Genomic DNA, 26,242 nt, shown 5'->3' on the forward strand with positions numbered 1-26,242 from the left:
TTTTACTCGTGTGTTATTGATAGAGCTTCCGTGGTAATCTTTTCTCTGGTCAAACATAATAATGTCCCTTTTACTCGTGTGTTATTGGTATAGCTTTCGAGGTAATTTTTTCTTTGGTCAAACATAATAATGTCCCTTTTACTCGTGTGTTATTGGTAGAGCTTTTCTCTACTCAAAGATAATAATGTCCCGTTTACTTGTGTGTTTTGGCACAGCTTTTATGGTAATCTTTTCTCGAGTCAAACATAACAATGTCCCTTTTACTCGTGTGTTATTGGCAGAGCTTTGATGGTAATATTTTCTTTGGTCACATATAATATTGTCTTTTTTACACGTGTGTTCACCAGTGACCAGACCCTGCTACATACAGGTTCAAAAGTTGTCCTGGTGTAAAATACTACCAAACTTTCTCTGGAATATCACTTTTAACAGTTGGTTAAATTTGCACTACTTGATCCCCAGGAGTTTCATCCATTTGTTTTATATATAATAAATGTATAAATTTTGCGATATTAAAGGGTGATTGATTATTGAAACAAAAGCTTCTAAGGTGTTGTAGTATAGCTTATAAGTGAACAAAAAATTTAAAGGTTTACACTTATTTCCAATCGTTCTATATAAAGTGATCACTTTGAAATAAGTTTTATTAGTTTATTCTTTCTATTAGAATACGGTAGGCCAAAATTATAGTATTCAGTAATCCAAAATATTTTAAAGGATTTCTTTACTTATATAATTGCGTTGTTTTTATTATTGAAATCATTGATTTATTGGTAGGCACACTTATACATTTGAATGTTGAACACTAGCCGGTAGACGCGGCATGGGTTGCCCCCCACTGGGGGGATCGATGACAAAGGTCACGGGATATCACTGAAAGCGGATCGCGCAGGAGCGGTCATCGTGGCGATTTTTCAGGGAAGTCTTTGTCTTTCACTGGGCGTCCATCGGCTGAAAAAAAGAAGACAGACATTCTCCACTGTATTCAAAATTTACATCTTACAAGTTACTTATGTATAATGTGTTAATATTTTAATGTATGTGTGTCCGTTTGTCGCAGGCCGCACGTGTGTCGCAGCCGGAACAGCACGCATTGCTGTCCGGGCTGGACGTCGAGGCCTAACTCCCTGCTCTGCGTAGTCCGTGAGTATCACAATCCTCTGTTCAGCGTAGTAACTACTTTACATAGTTCAATGCTCAGCGCTGCTCTGCACACTCAGTGCTGAGTGATGTTTTATTTTCTCAATGCATGCTTGATATCTTTGCTTAGTCAGATAAGATCAACGGCAAATTATGCCCGGATATTTTATTGGAAGAGATGGATTGGATGGAGATTTTTTATTGTTATTTTATATCTATATCTATATCTATCTATAAATATATATATATATATATATATATATATATATATATATATATATATATATATATATATATATATATATATATATATATTTATGCTGCAATAATCTGTAATCCAGGAATGAGGACGAGGGACGGAAGGCGATGTGTGTGTGAGAGGAGAATAATAAATAAAATTAAAATATTTAAAAAACATACGTACCTTTAATAAAAAAGGTTTTATATTCCGTTTTGTATATATATGTTTGTATCTACAGCGATCTGCAGGCCAGACTGCGGCTCGCCGGGTTCCTGTGTGGCGCCCAACATGTGTCGCTGCCCTAACGGCGTAGAAGCGCCTTCTTGTGGTAACGGCGGAGGCTTCTATCCTTACTCCGGTAAGACTTCTGCTTTGCCGCTCCCTTTTCATTTATATATAGAGTGTATATGTGATTTAGATTATATTTTAGTTGAGTATATTTTTGATTATGGTAACTTATGGTTGAAGATGACACAGTGTAAAACAGTAAAAGGACGGTAAAACGTGTGTCTAACGATGACAATTTTAATAAGAAATCAAATGAGATTTGATTCGAATTTTGTTTTCAAGTTAAATCCCACACACACACACACATTTATATATATGATTGTGTAACTCATTGTTTGACTTTGTGTCTAAAAGATTAGATATATTCTTATTATTATATATATAAATATATATATTTATATTTTTATATATTATTTCTTATGAAATTATTTACTAGTATCTATTTCGTCATATTATAAAATTATAAAAACTTGTATATGAAATTTTATATCTAGACTTCTAAATTATTAAATAAAGATAGTTTATTTTTTGCTTAAGAACTTTTCTAAAATAAAAGTCGCCTGAGTGACTCATTATTACATCAGCTAATCAGTTTAAGTCCTGTAAAATCGATCCAGCCATTTTAGAAATAAGCCAGAACATACTGACCGACAGACAAAAATTTAAAAGGTAATTTTGGTACATATATCGTATGTATGTACGCATATAGTAACAAGGCGATTATTTTGGTATTAAAAACAGACAATCCAATTTTATTTATTTGTATAGATTCAAAAATATGTTCTCTTGATATATTTTTTTAACGAAAAATCGCCGTTGCAAAAATCAAAAAATAACAATTTTTTTAATTCATTACTCGTATATTCGTTTTAGTAAAAAATAAGGCCTCCTCGAGATGTTTTATTTTACTATATATTGGTTTTTTAAGAATATTTCTTGTCCACGTTCTGATAGAACCATTTTCTACTTGTCTATCAGGTCGTACGCGCGGTGGTTGTCGACGCATCTGCATGAACGGCGGCACTTGTACCAACGGGACCTGCGCGTGCGCACCCGGTTGGAGCGGAGAGTTCTGTACCGAGCGTAAGTACACTGCACACACACACATACACACACACACATTAAACACTCTCACACCCACCTTACTACACTTACGGCTGTTACCGAGCGTACCTCCATAGGTTCAAATACGAAGATTCCTCTGACTGTCCTAATAGTGTCGGGATGATTGAAGATGCAGAGCACGTCTTTTTCGTCTGCCCCCGATTTAACGAAGCCAGGAGGTCTTGGGAAGAAGGTGTAGGATGCAAAATCTATCCTGAAACTCTGATAGCTACAATGCTATCCTCACCTTCGGTCTGGGAACTTACGAGCGCGTACTGTACGACCGTGCTGAAGGACTTGCGAAAAATAGAGCAAGAGCGGAGGAAGCTGGCCTGAACAGTCACTTTATCAGAGAAAGCTGCGGCTAAATCCCCCCGCGAAGTAATGCCTAGCGGCCATGTCGTGGGGACCAGGGATACCGAAGAAAGAGGATTGTTTTTAGTCGGTATTGACGCCTAGATCGAGTCCGACATACGGGGCACTATCAGGCCCGATGATACGTAAACGTATTTTTAAACCTCTAAGAAAAAAAAAACCCACATTACTACACACCCACACTGTATATACCCTCACATACATTATACCTAGATACCCACACCCTCGCAATATGTATAGTCTCAGACCCTTATTATATACCAAAGGGTTTAGTGTTTAACTGGTTTATTTTATTTATGACGCCAGCGATCTGCCGCGAGCCTTGCTTGCACGGCGGGCGCTGCATCGCGCCGGACCGCTGCGTTTGCTTCCACGGCCTGTCCGGCACGCGCTGCGAGATTGACCGCCGGACTGGTAAGGCTACACGCACCCTAATGTCCCGTATCACTGGCCACTGTGGCTACAATACTTTTTAAATTTAGATTTCGAATTCGAATTCGATCGCTAATTTGAATTCAAACAAAGTCAGTGATGTGGTTGATACCATTGCATTCGAGTGTAAATTCTAAATAGTATTTATATACATATAAATATACATTCTCTTGATCTCCCCTGGCTATACCATTTTCTTATATCTCTTTCCATATATTTAAATTACATTTTTTGTTATTTACAATTTTACATATATTAATTTATATACTCATTCACATAAATATTTCATAGATATCGATATTTGAATCGACTGCTTGTCCCTCGATGAAGGACTCATCTAAACTTTTCCATATACCTCTTTCCCTTGCTGTTCTCCTCTATTCTGTACCATCTTCTTTTTGAGGTAGTCTTTCCATCGTTTTAATTGTCGCCCATTCTTTCTTCTTCGCCATTGTTTCTAGGATATCTCTCTATTATCAATTTAGTCCTCCTTTCATTTGTTTCACTTAGAATATGACCCGTCCATCTCTGCTCTAAAGTCTTACGTGTCTGTTTTTTTCATCTTTAAGTTTAGTTTCATTTTTAATTCCTTTCAATCTCACTTTATAATTCTTTTTTACGTCTATTACATCTATCTCTATCCCATTCTGTCATGAGCATTAACAGATATCTTAATGAACAAAGTTACATTAAAAACAGATTCATGGCGGAGTAACTAATTTTCATTCGCTAAACGCGTATATCATTTTTAAAGTGTAAACACATCTTTATAACATCTTGTGGTAGTTCCATGTTAAAGTTACCTGGATCTTCGTATTTTAGAGTCCAGAGTAGAGACTGAAGTCACATTTCAAGCAAAGACAAAATATTCGTCTTCAATTTAAAATATAGTCAAGTAGAGACTAAAACGTAACACGTGAAGGCTTAACAGCTACACTAGGTTTCGCTACGAGCGCTACGATCTACGAATGTAGAGTTCTACATCAATTACCTTTGGTAAAGAATCTATGGCACTTTTGTATATAAATAAACGCATTGTGTAGTATAAAGTATTCTGGAATATTCTACATCGATAACATCTATATTATTATTTATATTAATAAAAAAATTATTCCTGAGATGTGAATATTATGTTTTGTGTTTGCATGAGGGTGCCATAATAAAATAAAGATCATCCATATTAAATAAAAAAATAAAACCGTCTATCAACAGACTAGTCTAGAATGGACTAAGATAATAATATAAAGGAATTAGAATGGAGCCTAGCACGGGTCAGATTAGGAAAATTAAAAATATAATAGGTAATGATGTAAACAAAAATCTATTTGTTGCATGACTACTCCTGCATGACGAAAGTAGCTATATATTGGTCCTTTTCTTACTTAGGATGTACTTCCACAAAATAACGCCTGAATCCATTAGATATTTAAGATCAGCATGTGTTTACAAAATAATGTTTTTAGTTAACACAGAGATCTAATTAAACCTTCGAGTGTGAATGTGTGAAGTCCAGTTTGATGGTAGTGTCACATTTATAGGAACAACTATTTATGACTACAATAGTATGTTTAAAGTAAAAGTAACACTTGATTATTGGACCCTAAGGTTCATCCACTAAGTGGATAGACGGATCGTCAGCAGATGCTGGCCCTATTACATAAATGATGGGGGCCTAGGCCTTAGGGTCCAGCTGTGAACGTCTCACTGAGATTATGATAATAATGATGAATGATCGGTGTAACCCCAGCAGTGGTCGAAGTAAGTGCATGTGTTTTACCATGGTTGAAATGACAATAGCATGAAATATGTTTAGGTCCATGTTATACGGATACGCGAGGAGCTTTGTGTACGGGAGCGCTGGAAGGCGTGGTCTGCACCAAGCAGCTGTGCTGCGCAACAGTGGGTGTGGCCTGGGGTCACCCGTGCGAGCGGTGCGCCGACCTGGACTGTCCCACTGGACACCTGCGTAACCTCGCCACCAAGGAATGCCAGGTCAGTAATTCTGGTACAAAAGGTATTTTGCTACAATGAGACTGGTGGTGGTATTTTTTATTAACACCATAAGTATTTAGGCGTCTTACAACCAAGGGTCCTTACATTATTTAGATTGTGAAGACGTGCGGAAGGATCATAATGCTATACTGAAGAAAGTTACTCAATAAACTTTTTGGCATATACAGGGTATGCAACAAAGTCTTACAAGATATATATACGTATTCACATATACATGCATATATACATATATACCTGTGCATGCACAGATAAACGCACACAATTTATAAATAAATCAAGTAGAAAGATCATACCATTTCAAATAAAAGAGAAAAGCGATACAAGTAATGTATGTAGTAATGTATGTTTGTAAGGGGAAACATCTATCTGACGACTTTAGACAACAATAGAATTCTTAATTTGAAATCTTTTCCACCGGCGCGCAATGTTCTTTAACAGCACGCCCACTGTATAGAATATCTCCGTCAAAATTCCCACAATGACTGGTTCAGCGCTGCCCGTATCCAGCGATTTCTTACGACCTTTACTATGTCCTTGGTTCATCTAGGAGGTCTACTCACGCCTCGTCTATCAGCTTGTGGTCATCACTAGATAAACTTTTGGACACAACGTCCATCGGTTGCACCAGCGATGTGACCCATTCACTGCCAGTTCACGCAAGCAATCCTTGGAGCTATGTCGGTGATCTTGGTTCTGTTCCACTTAAGTCTTTCTAAAATTCATACGCTCTCATATGTAACATATATAATTTCTATATTAAATCAAATTCGAACTGCTCCCCTGTGGAACGTGGGAACCACGTGGGATACACTGGCTTAGAGATTCATTTCTGATTAGATCTGGCAGCGAAACTCCGAGGGTAGTAACTTAAAATTACTCAAGTAAGAATAAGTTATGGATACAGTGAATTATAATGATGGTTATGATTATTCGTTTGCAGGACATTGACGAATGCGCCGCGGTGCCGGGGCTGTGCGAAGGTGGTCGCTGTGTGAACTCGGTGGGTTCGTTTTCGTGCGAGTGCCCGCCGGGGCAACGCCGACACCGGCTCACCAACAACTGCGAGGATGTTGACGAGTGCGAGGATCCAGATATCTGCCCGGTAAGCCTTTTCTTAGTAGAGCCTCTTGTAAATATAAAAAGTATGATCTTTAATGTTACATATTTAATGGAATCAAGCGTTACCTCGCGGAAGTCCATCCTAAGTAAGAAAAGGACCAATATTTAGCCACTTCCGCACATGCAGTGTGCCAAACACAGTGACTCTGTGTTTGGCACTAATCGGTGTGACATAACTCCTAAAGATGCTCCGTGGAGGAGTGAAACACGTGTTGAGTAATTTGGCGGTGGCGGTTGTGTGATTCGCATTGTTTGCCGCATACGCATTTATCAGCGGGCTGGCGAGCGGTGCATTTCATTGCACGACTACCACTGCATGTGTGGAAGTGGCTAAATATTGGTCCTTTTCTTACTTTAATTTTACATTCCTCTTAATGTGTAGACATTCGTTCTCCCTTCTTCACTTCAAATTATCTTTTATTCTTTTAAATATATTAGACAGATTACATAGATTACCTATTCCATTCTTTTCTATATATTTATTTACATTTATTAATTTCATTACTTTATTTATTCGGTTTTTAAATACATTTATTTTTTTTTGATTCTTTATTATAGGCTATATCTCAGATTATTTACAATTTAACATTATTTATAACTTTTTATTACTGTTTTATAACCTTATTACAATAATTTAGAAATATTTGACGTTGTTTCTCATTGGTTACCATGAGGCGATGTTGTTTTCTTGTGTTCCCTCTGCTAGCCAAGACTGATGTTCCTCATTGTAGTAATGATCATGTTTGGACCTTTTGTTGGTAAAAGCGTTTTCATTTTACTTTCAATCAGGCACTCGTAACGCAAGTGGGTAATATCGGAGGACATTTACAAAATCAAATGCAGTCTCTAACGGAATCACTTGGATAAAAAGGGGGATAAAGAGATAAATTGTAAAGGATGAGAGTAGGTGAAAATAGAAAGGTTTATATCCTTGTCCCAAAAAAGAGATGGAGGAAAGAGAGGACATTAGAAAAAAAAAAACCGGAATCAATTGTGACCGAATAGGAACATTCGAGGGATCTTTGCTCTATTTTAAGTTGAATGATGTAATAAAAATGGAGATCAAACATGTTATTGTTTTTATCAATTCGTGACCTTCTTCACTATAAAAAGAAAACTTTTTTGGATAAATAATGATCTTTCCCTTGCTTTATACTTCGATAGGATATATTGTGGATAAAATTGTCGATATATTTTTTGATTCTCCTGTTTACATTAGAAACAAAATTTTTTGATACTTGAAATGAATGTTTATGTTTAACGACTTGAAACTTTGGACTATAGTTCTTTCGCGTTAAGAATTCAATAAAACATTATATCACAGAGACTGGTTAAATTCAAACTTTAGAATGTTTATATATGACGGTTATATTAGCTAAGTAGGTTGGCAGACAATAATGTACTGAATAATTTTTAACGCGAATGACTTATAGTAACTTCATTGACAGATATAGATATATCGTGTTATATTCCTTAAAGATGTTTATTACGGATGTCTATTACAAGTAAAATTTTCGATTTTCTTTATTATACAGACACGAAACAAACGAGATGTTTATTTAACGGTAAAGACATAAGGTTTAAATTTTAACGTATTGCTAAATGCGTTGTGTTACTCTAAATATTTTATTATTATTTAAAAACCAAAGATGGTAATATTTTTTATTTAGCTCATTTTAAAGAGACTCATAAAATTCATTATAGTTAGCTTATTTATGTATACTGAACCCCTTCGCCTCAGCTAAAATATGTTTAGATTTAGGTGAACTTAAATATATAGGCTCTTTATCATTGGTTGTTAATTCTTGACATATAACATACGGCGAATCCCAGCAGTCTAGCAATTTCATTTCGTTAACGCTACCGAAACCGCTGTACTGCGCCAATGGCATACGCGTATCGAGACGGGGGGGAGTATAGATCGCTTCGTTCTGTTAGTCTGCCGTCATCAACGGCGTTAATGCTCCCTTTTCCTCTGTCTCCTCCCACCGCGCTTTCTCAGTGAGCGGTACAGCGGTTTCAGTAGCGCTAATAAAATCGGTTACCGCATGCTACCTGTGGCATGTGATAATAGAATTCTCCCGTAATGAAAATAAGCTAAAAGATATGGAGACGTGAGTAGAATTAACTGTATTAGCTATGCCGGTATTTTTCAGAACGGAAAATGCGTGAACACAGAGGGTGATTATTACTGCCTGTGCAACCCTCACTTCATCCCGAGTCCCGACAAGAAGTTCTGTATCGGTGAGTACATAGTCCTCCAAAACCTTTTCTCGTCTCGTATTGAAGTATTAGAAGATGAGGGTCTTTGACCAATGTATATTACTGGTGATGACATACGGATCCCAGACGTGGTCACTTACAATGGGCTTCATAAGAAAACTCAAGGTAATTCAGAGAGCAATGGACAGGGTTATGCTCGGAGTTTCACTGGAGATAGAAACAGAAATCAGGAGATCCAGAGAAGAATCAAGATCATCGATGTAGCGTGAAGAATTATTCGTCTGAAGTAGCAGTGCGCACGTGCAACTTAACACGTTCACTGCTGCTTGAGGTCGATTCAGCCTCATGGTAAACTTTGCACTGGTGCGGCGCGTAAAACTCGTGTTTTCTCTCTAGTGCGGCGGCTGTTTACACTCAACCGTATGAGGTATAACAAAGACAAATATAGCTTTCTTTATGTCTGCGAAGCATTGACTCAATATTGTAAAAAAATATTGATGAACATGAGGCAGAAAAGGCCTCAACCGCACTACTAGGAAGTTCAGCTTGAGGCTGATTCGACCTCAGCCGCACCAGCTGAAAGTTCTTCAAAATTGGGCCCGCAGTGAACGTGTTAATGATATACACGTAGTAATGGTCTATGGATATCGACGTGTTGGCGTAACATGGTCATAGATATGTATGTAGTGTGTGCTTGTGTCTGCAGATGGGCGCGTGGGCAGCTGCTTCACATATCTGGGCGACACGGGCGAGTGCGGCGATCAGTTGGGCGTGGCGCTGTCTAATCGCGACTGCTGCTGTGGTTACAATATGGGTCGCGCTTGGGGGGAGCTGTGCGCTCCGTGCCCGCCGCGTGGTTCAAGTCAGTATACACACATGTATCCTTTGCTATTGTACACCACTATATATAAACGCTATCGCAAGATTCAATCTTAAGTTATTTTCATGTATATTCCACTTTTTACCTGTACACGAGAACTTACATTGCCCCTTATTGTTACAAAATATTTCTTAAATATTTAATGGAATAAGGCGTTACTTCGCGGAAGTCCATCCTAAGTAAGAAAAGGACCAACATTTAGCCACTTCCGCACATGCAGTGCCACCACCAAATCACTCAACACGTGTTTCATCCCTCCACGGGGCATCTTCAGGAGTTATGTTACACCGATTAGTGCCAAACACAGAGTTGGTCGGTTGTGTGATTCGCATTGTTTGCCGCATACGCATTTATCAGCGGGCTGGCGGGCGGTGCATTTCATTGCACGACTACCAATGCATGTGCGGAAGTTGCTAAATATTGGTCCTTTTCTTAAATATTTCTTAGTTATTATTTATTTTATTGGAGATAAACAGTAACAAAAGGCAGTAAGAAAGTACAAGCTTAGAAGCTTAAAAATATAAAATAAGTTACAGTTGTTACCATATAACTATCTCACTGAGAACATATAATGATTTATAGTCAAACAATGAAAAAAACAAATAAAAACATTACTAAACAGGGATCAAAGACTATGGTTTATATATTTATATTATGGTTTAAATTGCATTGTACGAGTATGTACTCAATAATTTCGAACGAAATTGTTTATTAAAAGATACGAGAGAGCACGAGAATATATCAATATCACTAACATATGAATTGTGGAGGTCACACATTCTGTATAAGTGTGCACGTTTACCGATATTTGTCCTTGCCGTTGATAAAAAAAGAGATCTAGAACGCGTTCTTGCTGCAGTAATTCGAAATTATACATTAACTGGGGTAATTTTAATAGGAACGAATGCAAAACCACTAATTTTCTCATTTGGGTTATTTTAATAATAGCTCGTGTACAAGAATTTTAGTACAATCTAGAATCACGGGTAAATAGACCTTCTTTATAAGGACATATGCTCTGATTGATTTTGTTTAATAAATTTCTAATATTAATTACTTAATATACTGGAGGGATTTACAAAAAATTTTTATTGCAAAATGTACATTATTCTATCTATACTATACTGATGTCAATACGTGGAAATAAATGTTGTCGATGCTCATTCAGGAAGCTAATTATTGTCGCGGATTCTTTATAAATCTATATTTGTAAAGAGCAACTATTGATATTCTCGCCGGCTCTCAACAGAACTGCCTTTCGAGTCGTTGGTAGCTTCCTGTAGGGACAACAATGCTGACATTTTATGTCTGACGATTCGAAAATGTTTGTGATAGCCTATTTGAATAAAGAATGTTTTGGTTTTAATATAGAGACATAACATCAGTTCTCCAAAAAAAGAGTTAATAATTTCATGAAGCTATTTTATAATTTACATTCTTCTCCAGCACCATTCTTGGTCCGTCATTAGAAGTTGTTATTCTTGCAGCGGAGTGGACACATCTTTGCGGCGGCGGGTTAGTGCCTCCTGATTGGCGCCGCAACGAAACGGGAGGAGGTGGCGGTGCAGGAGGTGGTGGAGGTACCGCACAGCAGATTGCCAAGATCAACGAGTGTATGCTACGCGACGGCATCTGTGGCCTCGGCGACTGTATTGATAAGGACATAGGGTACGTAGCCGAAATCATCATCATTCATATCAGCTCATAGACGCAAGGTATAGGCCTCCCCCAATATATCATCGGTCTACCTAGTAGAACTCATACAAAAGATATTTTAAATTTACTAAAACAGAGTATGATTTGTTGAAACAGTGTTTATTCTTCCACCTTTTTTTCGGGGGAGGGGGGAATTCTGGATGGACCAAAGATACCTTGCTCTTGGGGAAAAGGACAGGGTTATATTAGATTCCTTCGCACCAAAACCCAGGCGGTGGTCGTTTTATGTCGTACTAGAGTACTATGCCAAGACACATCCCGGGAGAAAGCAGTGCCGCCCTCGGCATCCTCGCTCTTCTGCAACAACACGGGGTCACTTCGCATTGATGCCCTTCTTGAGTTAGCAGTGGACGATGAAGGCCCCCACTCTTAACGCCCGCGAACCTGAGGGTTTCTTAGACACCTCTTGTGACAGGGATACCTTAACTAATTCTGGATGTCCACTGCTGGATATAGTCTTCGTTCATAAATTTCCAACAGGACCAGTTGGAAGCGGTATGCATCCGGCCTCTTCCGATGATCTTAACCAGATCGCCTATCCAGCTTGTGGCTGGACGTCTGATATTGTGATTCTAGTATTTAAGGGTAAAATATATTTAAGAAAAAGTAAAAAGCAGATTGAAGAAGAACATTTAAGAAACTTTAACATATTGCAGTGTTTTCACAAAATAATATTTTATAGCGTTCGTCAATAGAATCTGGACAAACACTTGGTACCGTACCATACTTATAGACAAGAAACGTTATTTGGTATTTTCTAAATCTGGCAATAGAACCTTTTCTGATATCCTTTTTGTTCAAGGTTCAAGGAACCTGTATGTTAAACGGTTTCTTACCCAATTGCTCAAGAGATGTTTTTCTACCCACAGATACCAGTGCCAGTGCTGGGACGGCGCCGAGGCGGCGGAACAGGACGGAAACCCCACTTGTATTGATATCGACGAGTGTGCTCTCGAGTACTGCAAGGGTGGGACCTGCGTGAACAGGGCTGGCGGCTTCGAGTGCAGGTTTGATTTTTTTAATTTTATTTAATTGTCTTTATTCTAAAAAAAAACAGGAAAGCCACATAAAGGACGAGCCTCTATTATAGTTTATTCTCTATTATATTTTACTGTCTGCCATCTGAGGCCTGCACCTATTTGATGTTATGCCATCAGCCCCGATAGGCGCGTTCATATAGCTCGTCCATTGCTCCCGACAGTCTTCTTTGTATCAGATATTTCGGGGGTCGTTACAATAATGAAAAATTTACACCAAATGCGATGTATATCCTTTTTTTTATGGTATACTAAAAACATTTGACAGAAAATTTCTCTTAGAATAACCAGTATCAAAAGAGTCATGTGTATTATAAGGTTCGCAATTACTATTATAGAAATACTAAGGGGTAACTAACTACAGTGAAGTTCCAGTCCGGTAACGTAAATGGTAAACGATATTGCACAAGTCGAGGCCCCTCATAGGGGTCCTTAGGTGGCCATCTTTAGGAATGTCCGCTCATATACCTTAAAGATAGTAGGACTCTCGAATAGACAAATAAACATTGTAACTGCACAAGATTGGGGACAAGAAGTCTCTAGTTCAGTTGGTTTTGTTACCATGAGACATCGGATTTTGTAAATTCCAATAGAGGAAACAGCGACCATTCGTAAAAGAAACGTAGATTGTAAAGGTTCTTTGTTGAAGATATTCATGTTGTATCGGCAGGTGCCCACCAGGCTTTGATCCAGTTGAAAACGGTCTTCGCTGCAGCGATAAAAACGAATGCGAGATGACAAATGGAGGGATGTGTACCAACGGCGTCTGCACCAACGTGGATGGAGGGTGAGATGATGTATATTTACTCTAGGATGATAGTAGCTGATAGAAAAATGGGGAGTATATTCTTCCAATACCTATGCACATAGTCTTTCGACTGAACGCATGATATAGGGAAATTAAGCTGGGCGAACAATATTTTCTTTATAAATATCAGCACCAAAATTTTTGATGCTTTTCCAACTCTGAAGTCTCTGACGGACTTCTATGCCCAGCAGTGGACTTCTTATAGCTGAAGCGCTGATGACAGAAGCCCACGTCTTTCCAATTGTATTTTAAATCTACTTATAGATTCCTGGGTTTTCCAATTTTACCACTCCGTACCGGTACTATTGGAAGTCTCTGACAGACTTCTATGCCCAGCAGTGGACATCTTGCAGCGAAAATGATGATGATGGAAGCCAATGTCTTTCTAATTATATTTTAAATCTACTTATATATTCCTGGGTTTCAAAATGTTACCACTCCGTACTGGTACTACTGGAAGTCTCTGACAGACTTCTCTGCCCAGCAGTGGACCTCTTACAGCGGAAATGATGACGATAGAAGCCAGTATCTTTCTAACTATATTTTAAATCTACTTATATATTCCTGGGTTTTCCAATTTTACCACTCCGTACCGGTACTGTTGAAAGTATCTGACGGACTTCTATGTCCAGCTGTGGACCTAATACGGCTGAAATAATGATGAAAGAATCGAGTATATTTCTACTTACTATTTAACTCTATGTATAGATTTTAAAGAAAGTATAATAAACAGTGTGTATAAAAAAGGAGAGTGTCTTACTTTAAATGTGTCTGCACATTTGCACATGTATCCATGTATTCGCATTGTGATGATAACAAAGTTTCTTATCTTTGCAAAGAAGTAGGAGAAGTTTTTAAAGAGTTAAAGTTGAGATGTATGTTTTAACAAGTCATCAGCTTACTAATATTGAGAATGCCTTCGAAGTGGTTTTAGTCCCATGGCTGTTCCGACTAAAGCTACTCTTTCCAAAGCTCTGATGGTTTGAAAATATGAGAAGATATTTTTTTTAATCTAGCCATTGATGTAAATCCATGTTTTTTTAAGTAATACTTGTAAAAAATTCCTGTCTAAGTTTGTTGAGGGTTCATATTGGATCAGAACGCATTTGAGACTCTTGTAACTTTAGGTTTAATGATGATAGGTGAGTTCAATCTGGTTTTAGTTTAAATCAAAATGCGCTAATTTGGCATTTCCTCTTGCTTAAGTGGTCACGTCTAATAATTCTATGTGGATAATAATTTAAATATATGATCCAGCGGTTCCAGTCCAGTTTTCAAAGTTCCGGTGATCATCATGGGGGTTTTAGTGGATCGGAAACTACCTTGTTTTCATCCAGGATGACCAGGATATTCTGAGTATATTCAGATGAATTAATCCGGACGCAAAATGAAGGATGGTAGAGATGTTGAGCTGCTCGGTGTGCTGTGTCCAGGTTCGAGTGTTCGTGCAACCCAGGCTACGAGGCGACGGCGACGGGCCACGCGTGTCGTGATGTAGATGAGTGCCGTGATAACCCTCGAGTATGTCGACGTGGCCGGTGCCGTAACACGCCCGGCGGCTACGAGTGCGCCTGCGAGCCGGGCTTCGCCCCCACGGCTGGGGGCTACTGCGCTGATGTCGACGAGTGCGCCGATCCCACCGTCTGCCGCGTGAGTCAACCCCACCACCGTCACTCTACCACTACAAATTAACGTATCCTCACGAAATGGACGAGAATCCAGATCCTTTCTTGGAACGTTGAGCGGTTCACGCTGCCGTCGCAAGCCATAAATACAACAACAATCACACTACACACCTCTACACGGGTAGAGGGGTCTAAATGCGAACTTCATTGTGCTACTAAAATGTGAGTGGCCATTAATTTTTATTTTTGACAAGTTCACGGACCCTTCCAGTCCAAACACAGTATCGATGAAGCTGTAAAAGCCCCCGAGCTAACAACATCAACTTCTACAGAAACATAATATCTAATCACTGACCTATAGTTCCTCTGCGTTAATATTACAATAAATACTGTGATTATTGTCCGTTGACCTAATAATGTTAAAAAAGTATTTTGTAGTTTTTTTACGATAAAATTTTTATAAATCTATAACCAACACAACAATGTTATAAACTTATATTAATAAAACTATATGATTGATGCATAAATTGTGAATTACATAAGATTGTATTTCGGGAATAGAAAGATATTGTACATCTTATATAACCATTTTGGTGCATCTATTTCAATGATTTTTTTAATAAATAATTTGGCATGTAGAGTTGTAGGGTAAGGTGCTGTAGGAGTGGTCGTAGTACTGTAGCTTCTTGTTAATGTTGACCGCACCTCCGCTCGCACTTATAATGAGCGCGGAGGTTCTCAACAGCGCGATGCAAACTTTTGTTGCGTCTACTGTGGCGCCATCTGTCATCTATCCGTTTTATTATCGACGCTGCCGCGATGTGATCGACTGCGCGGGCACGTGGGTAAGAGCTCGTTGCTAGGCAACGTGTATTTCGAGGCGCGGTCCAAAGGCGGAGCGGTTGGCACGCCACAGTGCAAAGAGGTGTACGAGTTAAATAACTTTGGGTTTGTATGTTGGGGTGCGCGTGCGCAGGGCGGGCGCTGCGTGAACAGCGAGGGCGCCTTCCAGTGCGTGTGCGAGGCGGGGTACAGGCCTACGGCTGCGCGCGGGGCCTGCGTCGACGTGGACGAGTGCGCCGAGCTGCGCGTCTGCCGAAACGGCCGCTGCCGCAACTCGCCCGGCTCATTCCGCTGCGACTGTCTGCCCGGCTTCACGCTCAGTAACGACGGCCGCACCTGCCTCGGTACTGCCTCTTTCACCCTCTCACTCTGCAATATCTGCAATACCTACAATATCATTCATTCATTTGTTTATGCATGTATCATTTCTATCTATCTCATTCATTCCTTTATTAACACTTCCAATCATTAATTCCGTTATATATTTTTTTCTACCTCACTCTTTTATTCATTCATTCATTCACTGTTTTAATCATAGGTCTGTTTACATATCTTTCTTTCCATCATTCATTCAGTCAATCATTTTTCCATTCATTGGTTCGTTTATGTCTCTATCGTTTCTGTCTTTACTCTTTCATTCAACCAATCATTTATTTCATTTATTGAATCGTTTATGTATGTATTATTTATTTCTCATTCTTTCATTCGTTCATCCACTCTTACAATCTTTGATTCCTTTATATGCGTCTCTTTCTCCTATTCATTCATTCGGGTACTATAAGTCCTCTTAATATTGTAAGGAATAATAAATGATCTTATTTAGGAATAAAATATTTACCTTTCGTTCATTTAACAACCTTTCATTCATTCAATGGTTCTTTTATTCATTCATAAAAGATCCTTTCACAACTGACGAATATATGCATAAATATATATTCGTCAGTGGTACATCTTTTATTACGGTATGTTTAAATTGTTATAAAATTGTTTTATTTTACCACCATTCGTTCTATTAATAATTTATAATTACATACGTATTAATTTCTTCATTTGAATTCAAAAATTCTTTATAGAAGATATGATGGATTACATTTTCCATTCGCGTCACGATTTTCCAGTCGTTCACTTGTTCAGATATATGCTATACACCTGAGAAGAATATAAATTAATTTATTACAATGTACATTCATTTGTTCATTCATTTATTATTATTAGATTAAAACTCATATCATATAAGAAGAAAATGCCATTTATTAATATATATAACTTACCACAGCATTTAGTTTTATACAAATAATTATATTGCGATATTGTTGTTAAGATTTTTATTTGACCATTTTTTTCGTAAACTAATAACAATGAACAGGTCAACTGATTATTTTGATTAAACCTTTCAGATGAGGTCCAAGACTTGTGCTACGAGAAGTACGAGGATGGTCACTGCACCGGGCCCGGCATCACACCTGTCACCAGGTCGCAGTGCTGCTGCAGCTCCACCAAAGGTATACCACAGGAATTTTTTGTAAAATAATCGATGTTTCTTGCTATGCCTACTGTTGTCAAATATTTACTACCATTTGGAAAATTTTTCATGTCAAATGTCGTGTCTCTGTTCAAAGAGCAACACTTTTATTTATATAATATAGCTATCCCTCACACGCTTCGCGTGGTTTCAACTGCCTTTTTTAGATGTACTTTCATTAAATAGATTATTGATTATTTTTAAGACACCAAAAAAATTTCCCGCCATTTCATAAAATCCGTTCTTAGCTGACATTTAATCAGCAAAAAGAACATTTTTACTAAATTTCTAGATTCTAAACTTTATTATTCCAGAGATGCTATGATAAGTTCTTAAGTGGAAATCTCTTTAATGTGACTTAGCCGTTCTTCGCCTGTTTCACGAATTTTGTGAGCGTCCCCTTAACCCCTATATGGATAGAATTTCGTAAAATACATTCTTAGCTGACCTTTACACGGTAAAAGAGATATTCCTACTTCTACTAATCTTACTACTAATTCTAAGTGTGTAAGCTTTATGGTTCTAGAGATAAAGCAATGAATCAGTTCTTAATTGGAAATCTCTTGTATGTGACTTAGCCGATCTCTTGTAAACCTCCTCTTAACAACGTTGTTGGTAAAATTTCATAAACTCCATTCTTAGCTGATCTCTACTTGGTTAAAAGATAACTCATTTCAGATTTTAACACTCTATGTCTCATGGTTCTAGTGATACCGTGATGAGTCAATATATAGTTGAGATTATTCAATTATTTTTCAGGCTTCAAGCTAGGTTGGGGTGTGGGGTGTAAAGAATGTCCAAAGCAGGGAACTCCTGATTACGAGATCCTGTGCCCGGAGGGGCCGAGCAAGGACAACGGAGGCGCAGACATAAACGAGTGCAATATGATCCCGGGCGTGTGCGCGCACGGCACCTGCGAGAACCTGGATCCTGGGTACCGCTGCATCTGTGACCTTGGGTACCATCCTGATGCGGACGGCATCTGCCGTGATATCGACGAGTGCGACATGCACCAGTCGGTAAGTATATTGTACAGATACAAACGGAAAAGGTCACTGCCTATCTAGTAGCATTTTTATAACCACTTCATCATCAGCATCATTTCAGCAGTTGGACTCCCACTGCTGGACATAATCCTTTACTAAAGATTTTAAATTAGGTCTGATGGAAATGGTTTGCGTCCAGCTTTATTCGAAGAACGTGCATTTGGACAATCCTAGAGTATCTTCTAGAATTTTAAGGTCCCAACGGCAACCAGTTTCACGCGCTGTGTGTCCTGTCCACTAGCATTTAAATTTCACAGGTCGTGTATCTTTTACTAGCGCCCGTGAAGGAGTGACATCAGATATAGAACCGTCAATATTAATCCTTCTTCGTCCGCGGGCGTGAATTCACGCTCGAACATAAGAACCGTTGCGACCCACGGCCGTGAATTCACGCCCGAGTGACGTCTTTGATTTTTCTCTTATTTTAATAATATAATAAAACTATATTTCTTACCGTAATACCATTGTAAGTACTTATTCTAATAGTAAATATCTTCTAGAATGTTCTTTTATCATTTCCTTAATTTTTATCTGTTATGAGTATAAGTTGTTAATTTCAAGTATCGCTTTTACGATGATGTTATAGCTCGCGGGAGCTAGATGATAACGGCATTTTTGCCGGAGGGTCGTCAAGGGTTAAGCGGTTTTTAAATGATTAAATCTTTTTTAAAAGGTAGATACACTTATTTTAACTCCTTCATTGTGTAGTATAGTGTTATTATTAGCACACAAACGTACTTTGAAATATTAATGAACATTGTCTGGGAAAATATGGGGGTATATACTTTGGTACGTTGTCTGAAGACATGGTTGAATATTTTTCAGTATTGTACTGGTGGACAATGTCGCAACACGATGGGCAGCTTTACGTGCGTGTGTCCCAGCGGCACTCGGCACGAGCCCGACGAACAGATCTGCCGCGACATTGACGAGTGCGAGGGTGAGGGTGAGATACTTTACACCGTCCTGGACTATGACAGGGGGGACATCCCCCCTTCGCGCGTCCTGCCCGCAGGTTACCGACCTTATTTAAACGCCTATATCATCCAGCATCCCGGGGACCATAGCACGAGGTCTTCCATCAGAGCTCTCTTAATCTCATATCAACTGCCATAGACGTTCGACATAATTGGTTCGGAATTAACAAGACTTACCTTCCCCCATTGCGCTGCTCACAATATCTTATTAATTGGCTCATAAAACTTTGTTCATTTCTGCATTAAAACGAATGGAATATAAACACTGGCATATCACGGCTGATCATAATGACATCAGGATGTGCCTACACTAATATTTTTTTACGACTCATGTAAGCAAATAGTATAACAATCAATAAAAGAAGATGGCACATTATGGATTCACTCGTATTTACACTATAGAATTTTTTACAGTATCAACTATATTATAGTTGCTATATTTTAACAATCTGTTAAAACTATATAAATAAAAAAGATTCGTTGATATAAAACCGCGCTGCCACGCTGTAGATACCGAGATGTGTCTACACTGAAAAAAAATACTTTTCGTTGTCATAGTAGAATAAAATAGCAAATACTATAATAACTAACATAAAAAATCAAATATAAAAACCGATTTAAAAAATAATCGGAATTAGGCAAGTATGCCATAAAGACGATGCCATACCATGGATACTCTATGACAGTTTTTGCCAACGACGGTCCCACGTCCCACAGTGGGGAAATTTGATTGTTAAGTGGGGCAATTCGAAAGTGGACTCGACACGAGTGTAACCCTTTCGCTTTAATATAGAAATATATGTATGTTACAAAGGGGGCGTAAGATTTCTGGAAAGGCTATGGTAGGCCATCGCATATAAAAGGTTGAAAAATACTGCTCTAGGAAGTGTCTATACTTAAAAAAATTCACCATCTTCTATATTTTAACAATTAAATAGTAAACATTATAATAATTAACCTAAATGAGACAGTTATTTAAAAACATAAATCAAAGATTGTGGATTCACCAGGATGTGTTTACACTATTTTTTTTTAAATATTTTAATCGATATACTTGTGGATCAATTATTTAATATGACAATGATGTTATAAATATGGTATAAAAGCAATGCCATATCAATGCAATGTTAGGATGTGTCTACACTGATTTTTTTTCCGTTGTTTTCGATATTTTAGTTGTTACAGTTTACGTTACACTATAATAATTTCCCTTGAGTCTGGTTATTTCATGGATTGTCTGTTTAAGCCATCGTAAATAGAGTCCTGAGCCGAGGTTATTCAGGGAGGCTTCGCTACCTTAACAGATAGATAAGTCCTGTTTCTTCGGATAGTAAAATAATAGAAGGTTATATGTAGGATGTATGAGTTGCATGCCATGTTCCTGTGGGTTGCAGAGCAATCCGGGCCGTGCGACAACGGGCGCTGCATCAACACGCACGGCAGCTATGAATGCGAGTGCGAGCACGGCTTCGTTCTGGACGCCTCCGCGCAGCGCTGCCTGGGTAAGCCTCTACACGAATATGTAGAAATGTCATGAGTCCAATGTCACGATTAATAACCTCCTGACACACTTTATTTTGCCCCCGTTTTGGGAAATGCCTGCTCTACCATGGTAAAGCAGGGACTATTCATACAATTAATAATTTTTCACTGAATGTTAATATTGGCAGGCTGTCATCTTTCTTAATATCTTCTTTTCCTTTTCGGAAGAATGCTACATATATATTTATACATATAATTTTTGTTTTGTACCTTTTTTTGTCCTATTTTAATATTAATATTATTTTGTTTCTTTATAATATTTATAACATTTTTTAGTTTTTTAGTCGACTATATAAATTATCTGTTTGGCTTGTAGTTTTGGCATCTTATAGGGTCTTATTGTAGGTACAGTATGGTTAAAATTGAAGTTAAAGCATTTTAAGCTAGTACGATATAAGGTAGTAACAATGGTGTGTGATGGTGACCGTTTGCAGATAACCGTCGCGGATCTTGCTGGAGGCGGGCGGTGGACGGGCAGTGCGAAGGTGCAGCGGCTGGAGCGCTGCTGCGCCAGGAGTGTTGCTGCGGATTGGGCTTAGCCTGGGGTTCTCCCTGTGAACCCTGTCAACCAGAACACTGCCCCTGCCCCAAGGGTTCTGCTAAGGTAATTTGTTTTGTAAGGTTGCAGTACATATTCCCCTACTATTAAAATTTACGAGTAAATGATAGTCGAAAGTCATTGTGAATTTCTGGAGAATGGAGAGGGTGCACGTTGAGTTCATGATTCTTTCTTTCAGCTCATAGACTACAAGACTTTGGCCTTCCCCAAAGATATCTATGAGGGGTATAAGATGTGTGAGCAGTGGCAATCCTATATAATTAATGCACAAAGTATGAATAATATAAGACAGCTTCCCGACAATCGAACCCGCAATCTACTATTGCAAGTCTTAGTTCTTTGCGGCTGGGCTACCACTGCTCTATATATAGATGAAGCTATAATTACACATATAAAATATCAATATATTAAATATCACTTTAACATATTTGTCGAATCACTATTGTCGAGCGGTGCGGACGTCAAACGACAGCGCGATGCAATCTACTACTACCGCCATCTATCGGTGCCGTTTAAAATAACAGCGTTACATCATTTAATATATTCATTAAAATAATTTTTTTTAATTGTTATTATACATAAGATGTAGAAATTGATTCAGTCTGTAGTCCCAAACCCAAGTAGCATAATGATTGAAATGATAGTATGAATAAATTGTTATATTTTCTATATTATCTGGTGATAGATCACATCCCTAGCCCATGGCTTCGCAGCCAGGTCACTCCGATCATGCCGGCAAAGACCGTCAGGCTGGTTTCCATCCATTTCATCACCACTTTTGGCTCAGTAATTACGAGGATACAGCATTTTTAAGATAAAAAGCTGTAACGGTCATTGCTGGGTGGATGTAACCACTGAGGTATCATATCGATAAAAGATTCCAACCATCATCAGAGCCTTGTGAACTTACTACATTTTAATAAACAAAACTATCTTACTTTAACGCTGTTAATGATGCAGCTGGATGGGCTGACTTGTCGGGACCTGGACGAGTGTATGCTGGACCCTGAGCTATGTGTCGGCGGTACATGCGTCAACACGGACGGATCCTACCGCTGTGATTGCCCACCTGGACTGACCCTCGACTCCACTGGTAAGGAAAGCTCTCCATCATAGACCACCTTCACCGGAATTAACAGTTCATGTTCTCTATAAAAATTAGCAGCGTGAAATATGGTACTGGCATTCCAGCTGGTCTTCTAGTGCCGTTGATCTTCATTAATTCTTCTCAATACCAGATAAGTAATTTCTTAGAGAGCAGCTTTAATTTCATGGATTTCCAGGTCCTCAGTAGTGGAGGGGCTTTGCAGTAGAGGAGTCATTTACGGTGCTCGGGCTTAGGGAGGCTTCTTGCAATACATTCAAACATCATTTTAATCATGTCTATCTGATGATGATTTCCACTACAAGGTGTAGGTTTACTTTAAAGATCACCACGATCGCTATTAAGCTGCCTGAATCCAGAGACATCCCTTGATCATAATTATGTCAACGTATAAAATTTAAAATGACTAAAATATTTTTCCATGAGAGAAAAAATATCAAAATTCGTAAACAATACCTTAGATGTTAATGGCAAAGTATGTTCCAAGGTAATCGTTGTGTGGATACTCGCAAGGAGTTCTGTTACACGGAGTTCATCGGTGGGCGCTGCTCCAGTCCGCTGCAGGTGGAGGTCTACCGCGCAGTATGCTGCTGTTCATCGCTGGGCAAGGCCTGGGGCGATGGCCGATGCGAGCCATGCCCCAAGAAAGGTATGCTATAAAATGGAGCCTAACACACCACCTTATGTGACTACCTAATGTTTTCTACTTTTACTTCTTACATATAAAATTTATATTAAAATCATATTAAGATAACATCTGATAGATTTCCACTGTTTCCCTTTACGAATTCGTCGATTATTTTATCAAAATTTCCTAACATAATTTACCAATAATTCCACCATAGAACAGATTAAGGAAGTGTTTTTAAAAAAGTATGCGATGCCAGTTTAACCGTGATTATTAAAATAAATTTGGTATGTACTTATCTATATCAATTTAAACGTTGCTGCCCATATTCTGGAAGCTTGTTTATGAGCAGTGGCAATCCTATATAATTAATGCACAAAATGAAATTAATTAAGATTGAATCCTGGGTCGAATTTGCAAACCTACGATCGCTAGTTCAAACCCTCTGCCATTGGGCGCATTGTGGAAGCATTATTAAAAATTGTATCAAAAGGTTCCTGATATCCTTATCTCATAATAGTAAGTTGGTTTCATGAAGGAAGCCGGATGTCTCATAATCAATTCTCAAACCAAAGGGCATATCTGATCTCGGAGTTTTACAACTTAATTTAGTTTTATAGTTTATGTCGTGTAAAATCTATTACTGTAATTTTAAAAAAGAAGTCACTCATTAAATGTCTGTCTTTGTAACTTTATTATTCTCGCATTGTGTGTGTGTAGGTACGGACGCGTATCGCAATTTGTGCATCTCCGGCGTCAGTGGACCGCCCACCATCTGGGACCGTCCGTGGGGCGGCCCCAATAGGACCGATGTCTGGAGCCAAACGGGCCCGGGCGGCGGGCTGGACAGCACCTGGGACCTGGACATGGGCAATGATCTGGGCAACGGTTCCTTCGACAGCTGGGGTCCTGGTGGCGGCGGAGGTCTAATACCGGGACATATTGAGGTTAACGAGTGCGCCGCTTTCCCTGGACTATGCGGACACGGGCGATGTAGAAATATGCTCGGAACATTTACATGTGATTGCTTCCCGGGATACGAAAAAGTAAGTGATTTTGTATGTAGCAGTTTTTTTTGTAAAATACAAGATAAAAAAGGACAGTATAAAAATAGAGTAGCACGGAGATACATTGGCAGAACCACTGTAGCTTAACATAGAAGATATAGCCTGTATTGGCAAGTTGAACGGTGGGCTGGTTACTATGACCTTATAGTTTTGGAGTGGAAACCTTGCAGATGGTGCTGACTTTGTAATTTTTTCCTATTTTTATTAGGCTAATATATTCAGACGCCCACTGCTGGACTTTTTCAAAGATATCTATGGGGAGATATACCATAGTCGCCACGTTGACTGGCAGGTTGAAGATCGCAGTGTGGTATTGAGGCATGCAGAAGGTGCTGCTGTTTATCCTCTAGAAACTTATTTGTGAGCAGTGGCAATTCTATATAACTAATGCACAAATTGTGAATAATGTGAGATTTTATTTCTGGAATCGAACTCGCGACCTATGATTAGCTATTTAGCTCAATTTGTTAGTCGTGTTAGTACATTATTGAATATGGGAACATGGTTAGATATTTTTTTTAATTTGAATCCAATTTGGGTCAATGTCTCCCATTTTCCCTTCCAGAGATCTTTGTCTTTAGGGAACGGTCACCTAATTTTTTTGGATATATCCTGGGTAGTTGGTTCACCTACTGGGATCTAGGAAAGTTGTTGAATCACGACATCACAAGACTGGCCATCATGAGTGAGACGTATGTCTTATCTATCGGCTGATGTAATGTCCAGAGAACACAGTGACTTTTTAAATGACCCCTGCTATTTGGGACCTTCTTTACAACCCCTATCTCGAGTTCAAGGAGACAGTTTTGCTTTTATTCTATTTTCTCACCCATTCTTATTTTATCCGTCACATTATTCTCCATTCCCATCCTTTTCTTCACCTTTCATATCTTGCCTCAAGAACACAGTGATTGAATCAGGAACTTTGCAGGACTCCAAGAACCACACCTGCGTGGACGTTGACGAGTGCTCGATCGTGGACGAGGTGTGCGGAGCAGGCGAGTGCCGGAATACGGACGGAAGCTTCTCCTGCCATTGCCGCGACGGTCACCGCGCAGACGAGCTCTCTAAAGTTTGTGTTGGTCTGTGGCATTGTTCAAACTATACTTTATCTTAAATTGTACTTTACATTTTCTCTTCACGTTTAAATGTTCGATATTTAAGTGATTTCAACTATTAGCAAGTTCGAAGATCGTAGGTCAATGTTGACGATTTATACGAAACTACATAACGACGCGGTGTATATATCTTTCAGTAAAATTCAAGAAATTTATGAAGCATGGGCTCTGCGAAAAGGCATAATAAATTAAAATAACATATTTCAGAGCGTGTTCACGATAAAGGAGATCGGAAGTTAATTTTTCTTTTTTTTAAGAAAAAAATAAATGGCAACACCTACTGAGTTTGTTGTTATATTTTCTCGGTAGGTGGCGCTTTACGAATTCATGTAAACATTAATTTTAGCTGATAAAGTTATTAACGTATTTTTAAATCGTATCTACGGATTTTTTTATGTATATTTATTTATTTTATTTTCGTTGTAAACGTTGAATTTCAAGTTATAATTTATTTCATATTTTTTATATTCGGTTTACTATATGATGTATCCATGTATAATTATTTTATTATTTAGTTTGATGATGTTAATTATAATTATAATATTGTGACGACCCCTCAAATAACCACTCGGTACAAAGGAAACCGCCGGGAACAAAGAAATCATTTTACGAACGACTCAGTCGGGGCTGACGGTGCGACTATTGCGCGTTCCTCGTTTTGGTAGATGAGGTGAAATAAAGTACGGAATACAATAGAGATTAGTCCTTTAAGTGGCTTTAATATCTTTACCTCACCATCCTGCCTCGTGTTGAATTGTCTAGAATTTCCCTGCCTGCGGTATCCAAGTCGTGGTCTTGAGGAAGGTGAGGAGTTTTTGTCTGACTTCTTGACAG

General features: G+C 38.5%; 1 protein-coding gene across 1 annotated transcript in view; it reads left to right on the forward strand.

Moving 5' to 3' along the window:
- Positions 1-26,242, forward strand: part of LOC137923432 (fibrillin-2-like) — a 116,755-nt gene that overhangs the window by 56,525 nt on the left and 33,988 nt on the right. Inside the window, exons 3-24 of the mRNA XM_068766682.1 lie at positions 1,061-1,143; positions 1,620-1,739; positions 2,648-2,752; positions 3,455-3,562; positions 5,394-5,572; positions 6,534-6,695; positions 8,869-8,956; positions 9,642-9,797; positions 11,303-11,483; positions 12,401-12,538; positions 13,239-13,355; positions 14,810-15,026; positions 15,978-16,188; positions 17,242-17,346; positions 18,126-18,385; positions 19,238-19,427; positions 20,784-20,891; positions 21,366-21,535; positions 22,451-22,583; positions 23,083-23,244; positions 23,944-24,269; positions 25,222-25,372. Coding sequence (XP_068622783.1) covers positions 1,061-1,143; positions 1,620-1,739; positions 2,648-2,752; positions 3,455-3,562; positions 5,394-5,572; positions 6,534-6,695; positions 8,869-8,956; positions 9,642-9,797; positions 11,303-11,483; positions 12,401-12,538; positions 13,239-13,355; positions 14,810-15,026; positions 15,978-16,188; positions 17,242-17,346; positions 18,126-18,385; positions 19,238-19,427; positions 20,784-20,891; positions 21,366-21,535; positions 22,451-22,583; positions 23,083-23,244; positions 23,944-24,269; positions 25,222-25,372 — 3,470 coding nt within the window. The remainder of the gene's footprint in view (positions 1-1,060; positions 1,144-1,619; positions 1,740-2,647; positions 2,753-3,454; positions 3,563-5,393; positions 5,573-6,533; positions 6,696-8,868; positions 8,957-9,641; positions 9,798-11,302; positions 11,484-12,400; positions 12,539-13,238; positions 13,356-14,809; positions 15,027-15,977; positions 16,189-17,241; positions 17,347-18,125; positions 18,386-19,237; positions 19,428-20,783; positions 20,892-21,365; positions 21,536-22,450; positions 22,584-23,082; positions 23,245-23,943; positions 24,270-25,221; positions 25,373-26,242) is intronic.

This window comes from Battus philenor, unplaced genomic scaffold, assembly GCF_028537555.1.
Source record: "Battus philenor isolate CCGP_79_NKW_IND1 unplaced genomic scaffold, ilBatPhil1.0.hap1 SCAF_21, whole genome shotgun sequence".
Classification (NCBI taxonomy): Eukaryota; Metazoa; Arthropoda; class Insecta; order Lepidoptera; family Papilionidae; genus Battus; species Battus philenor.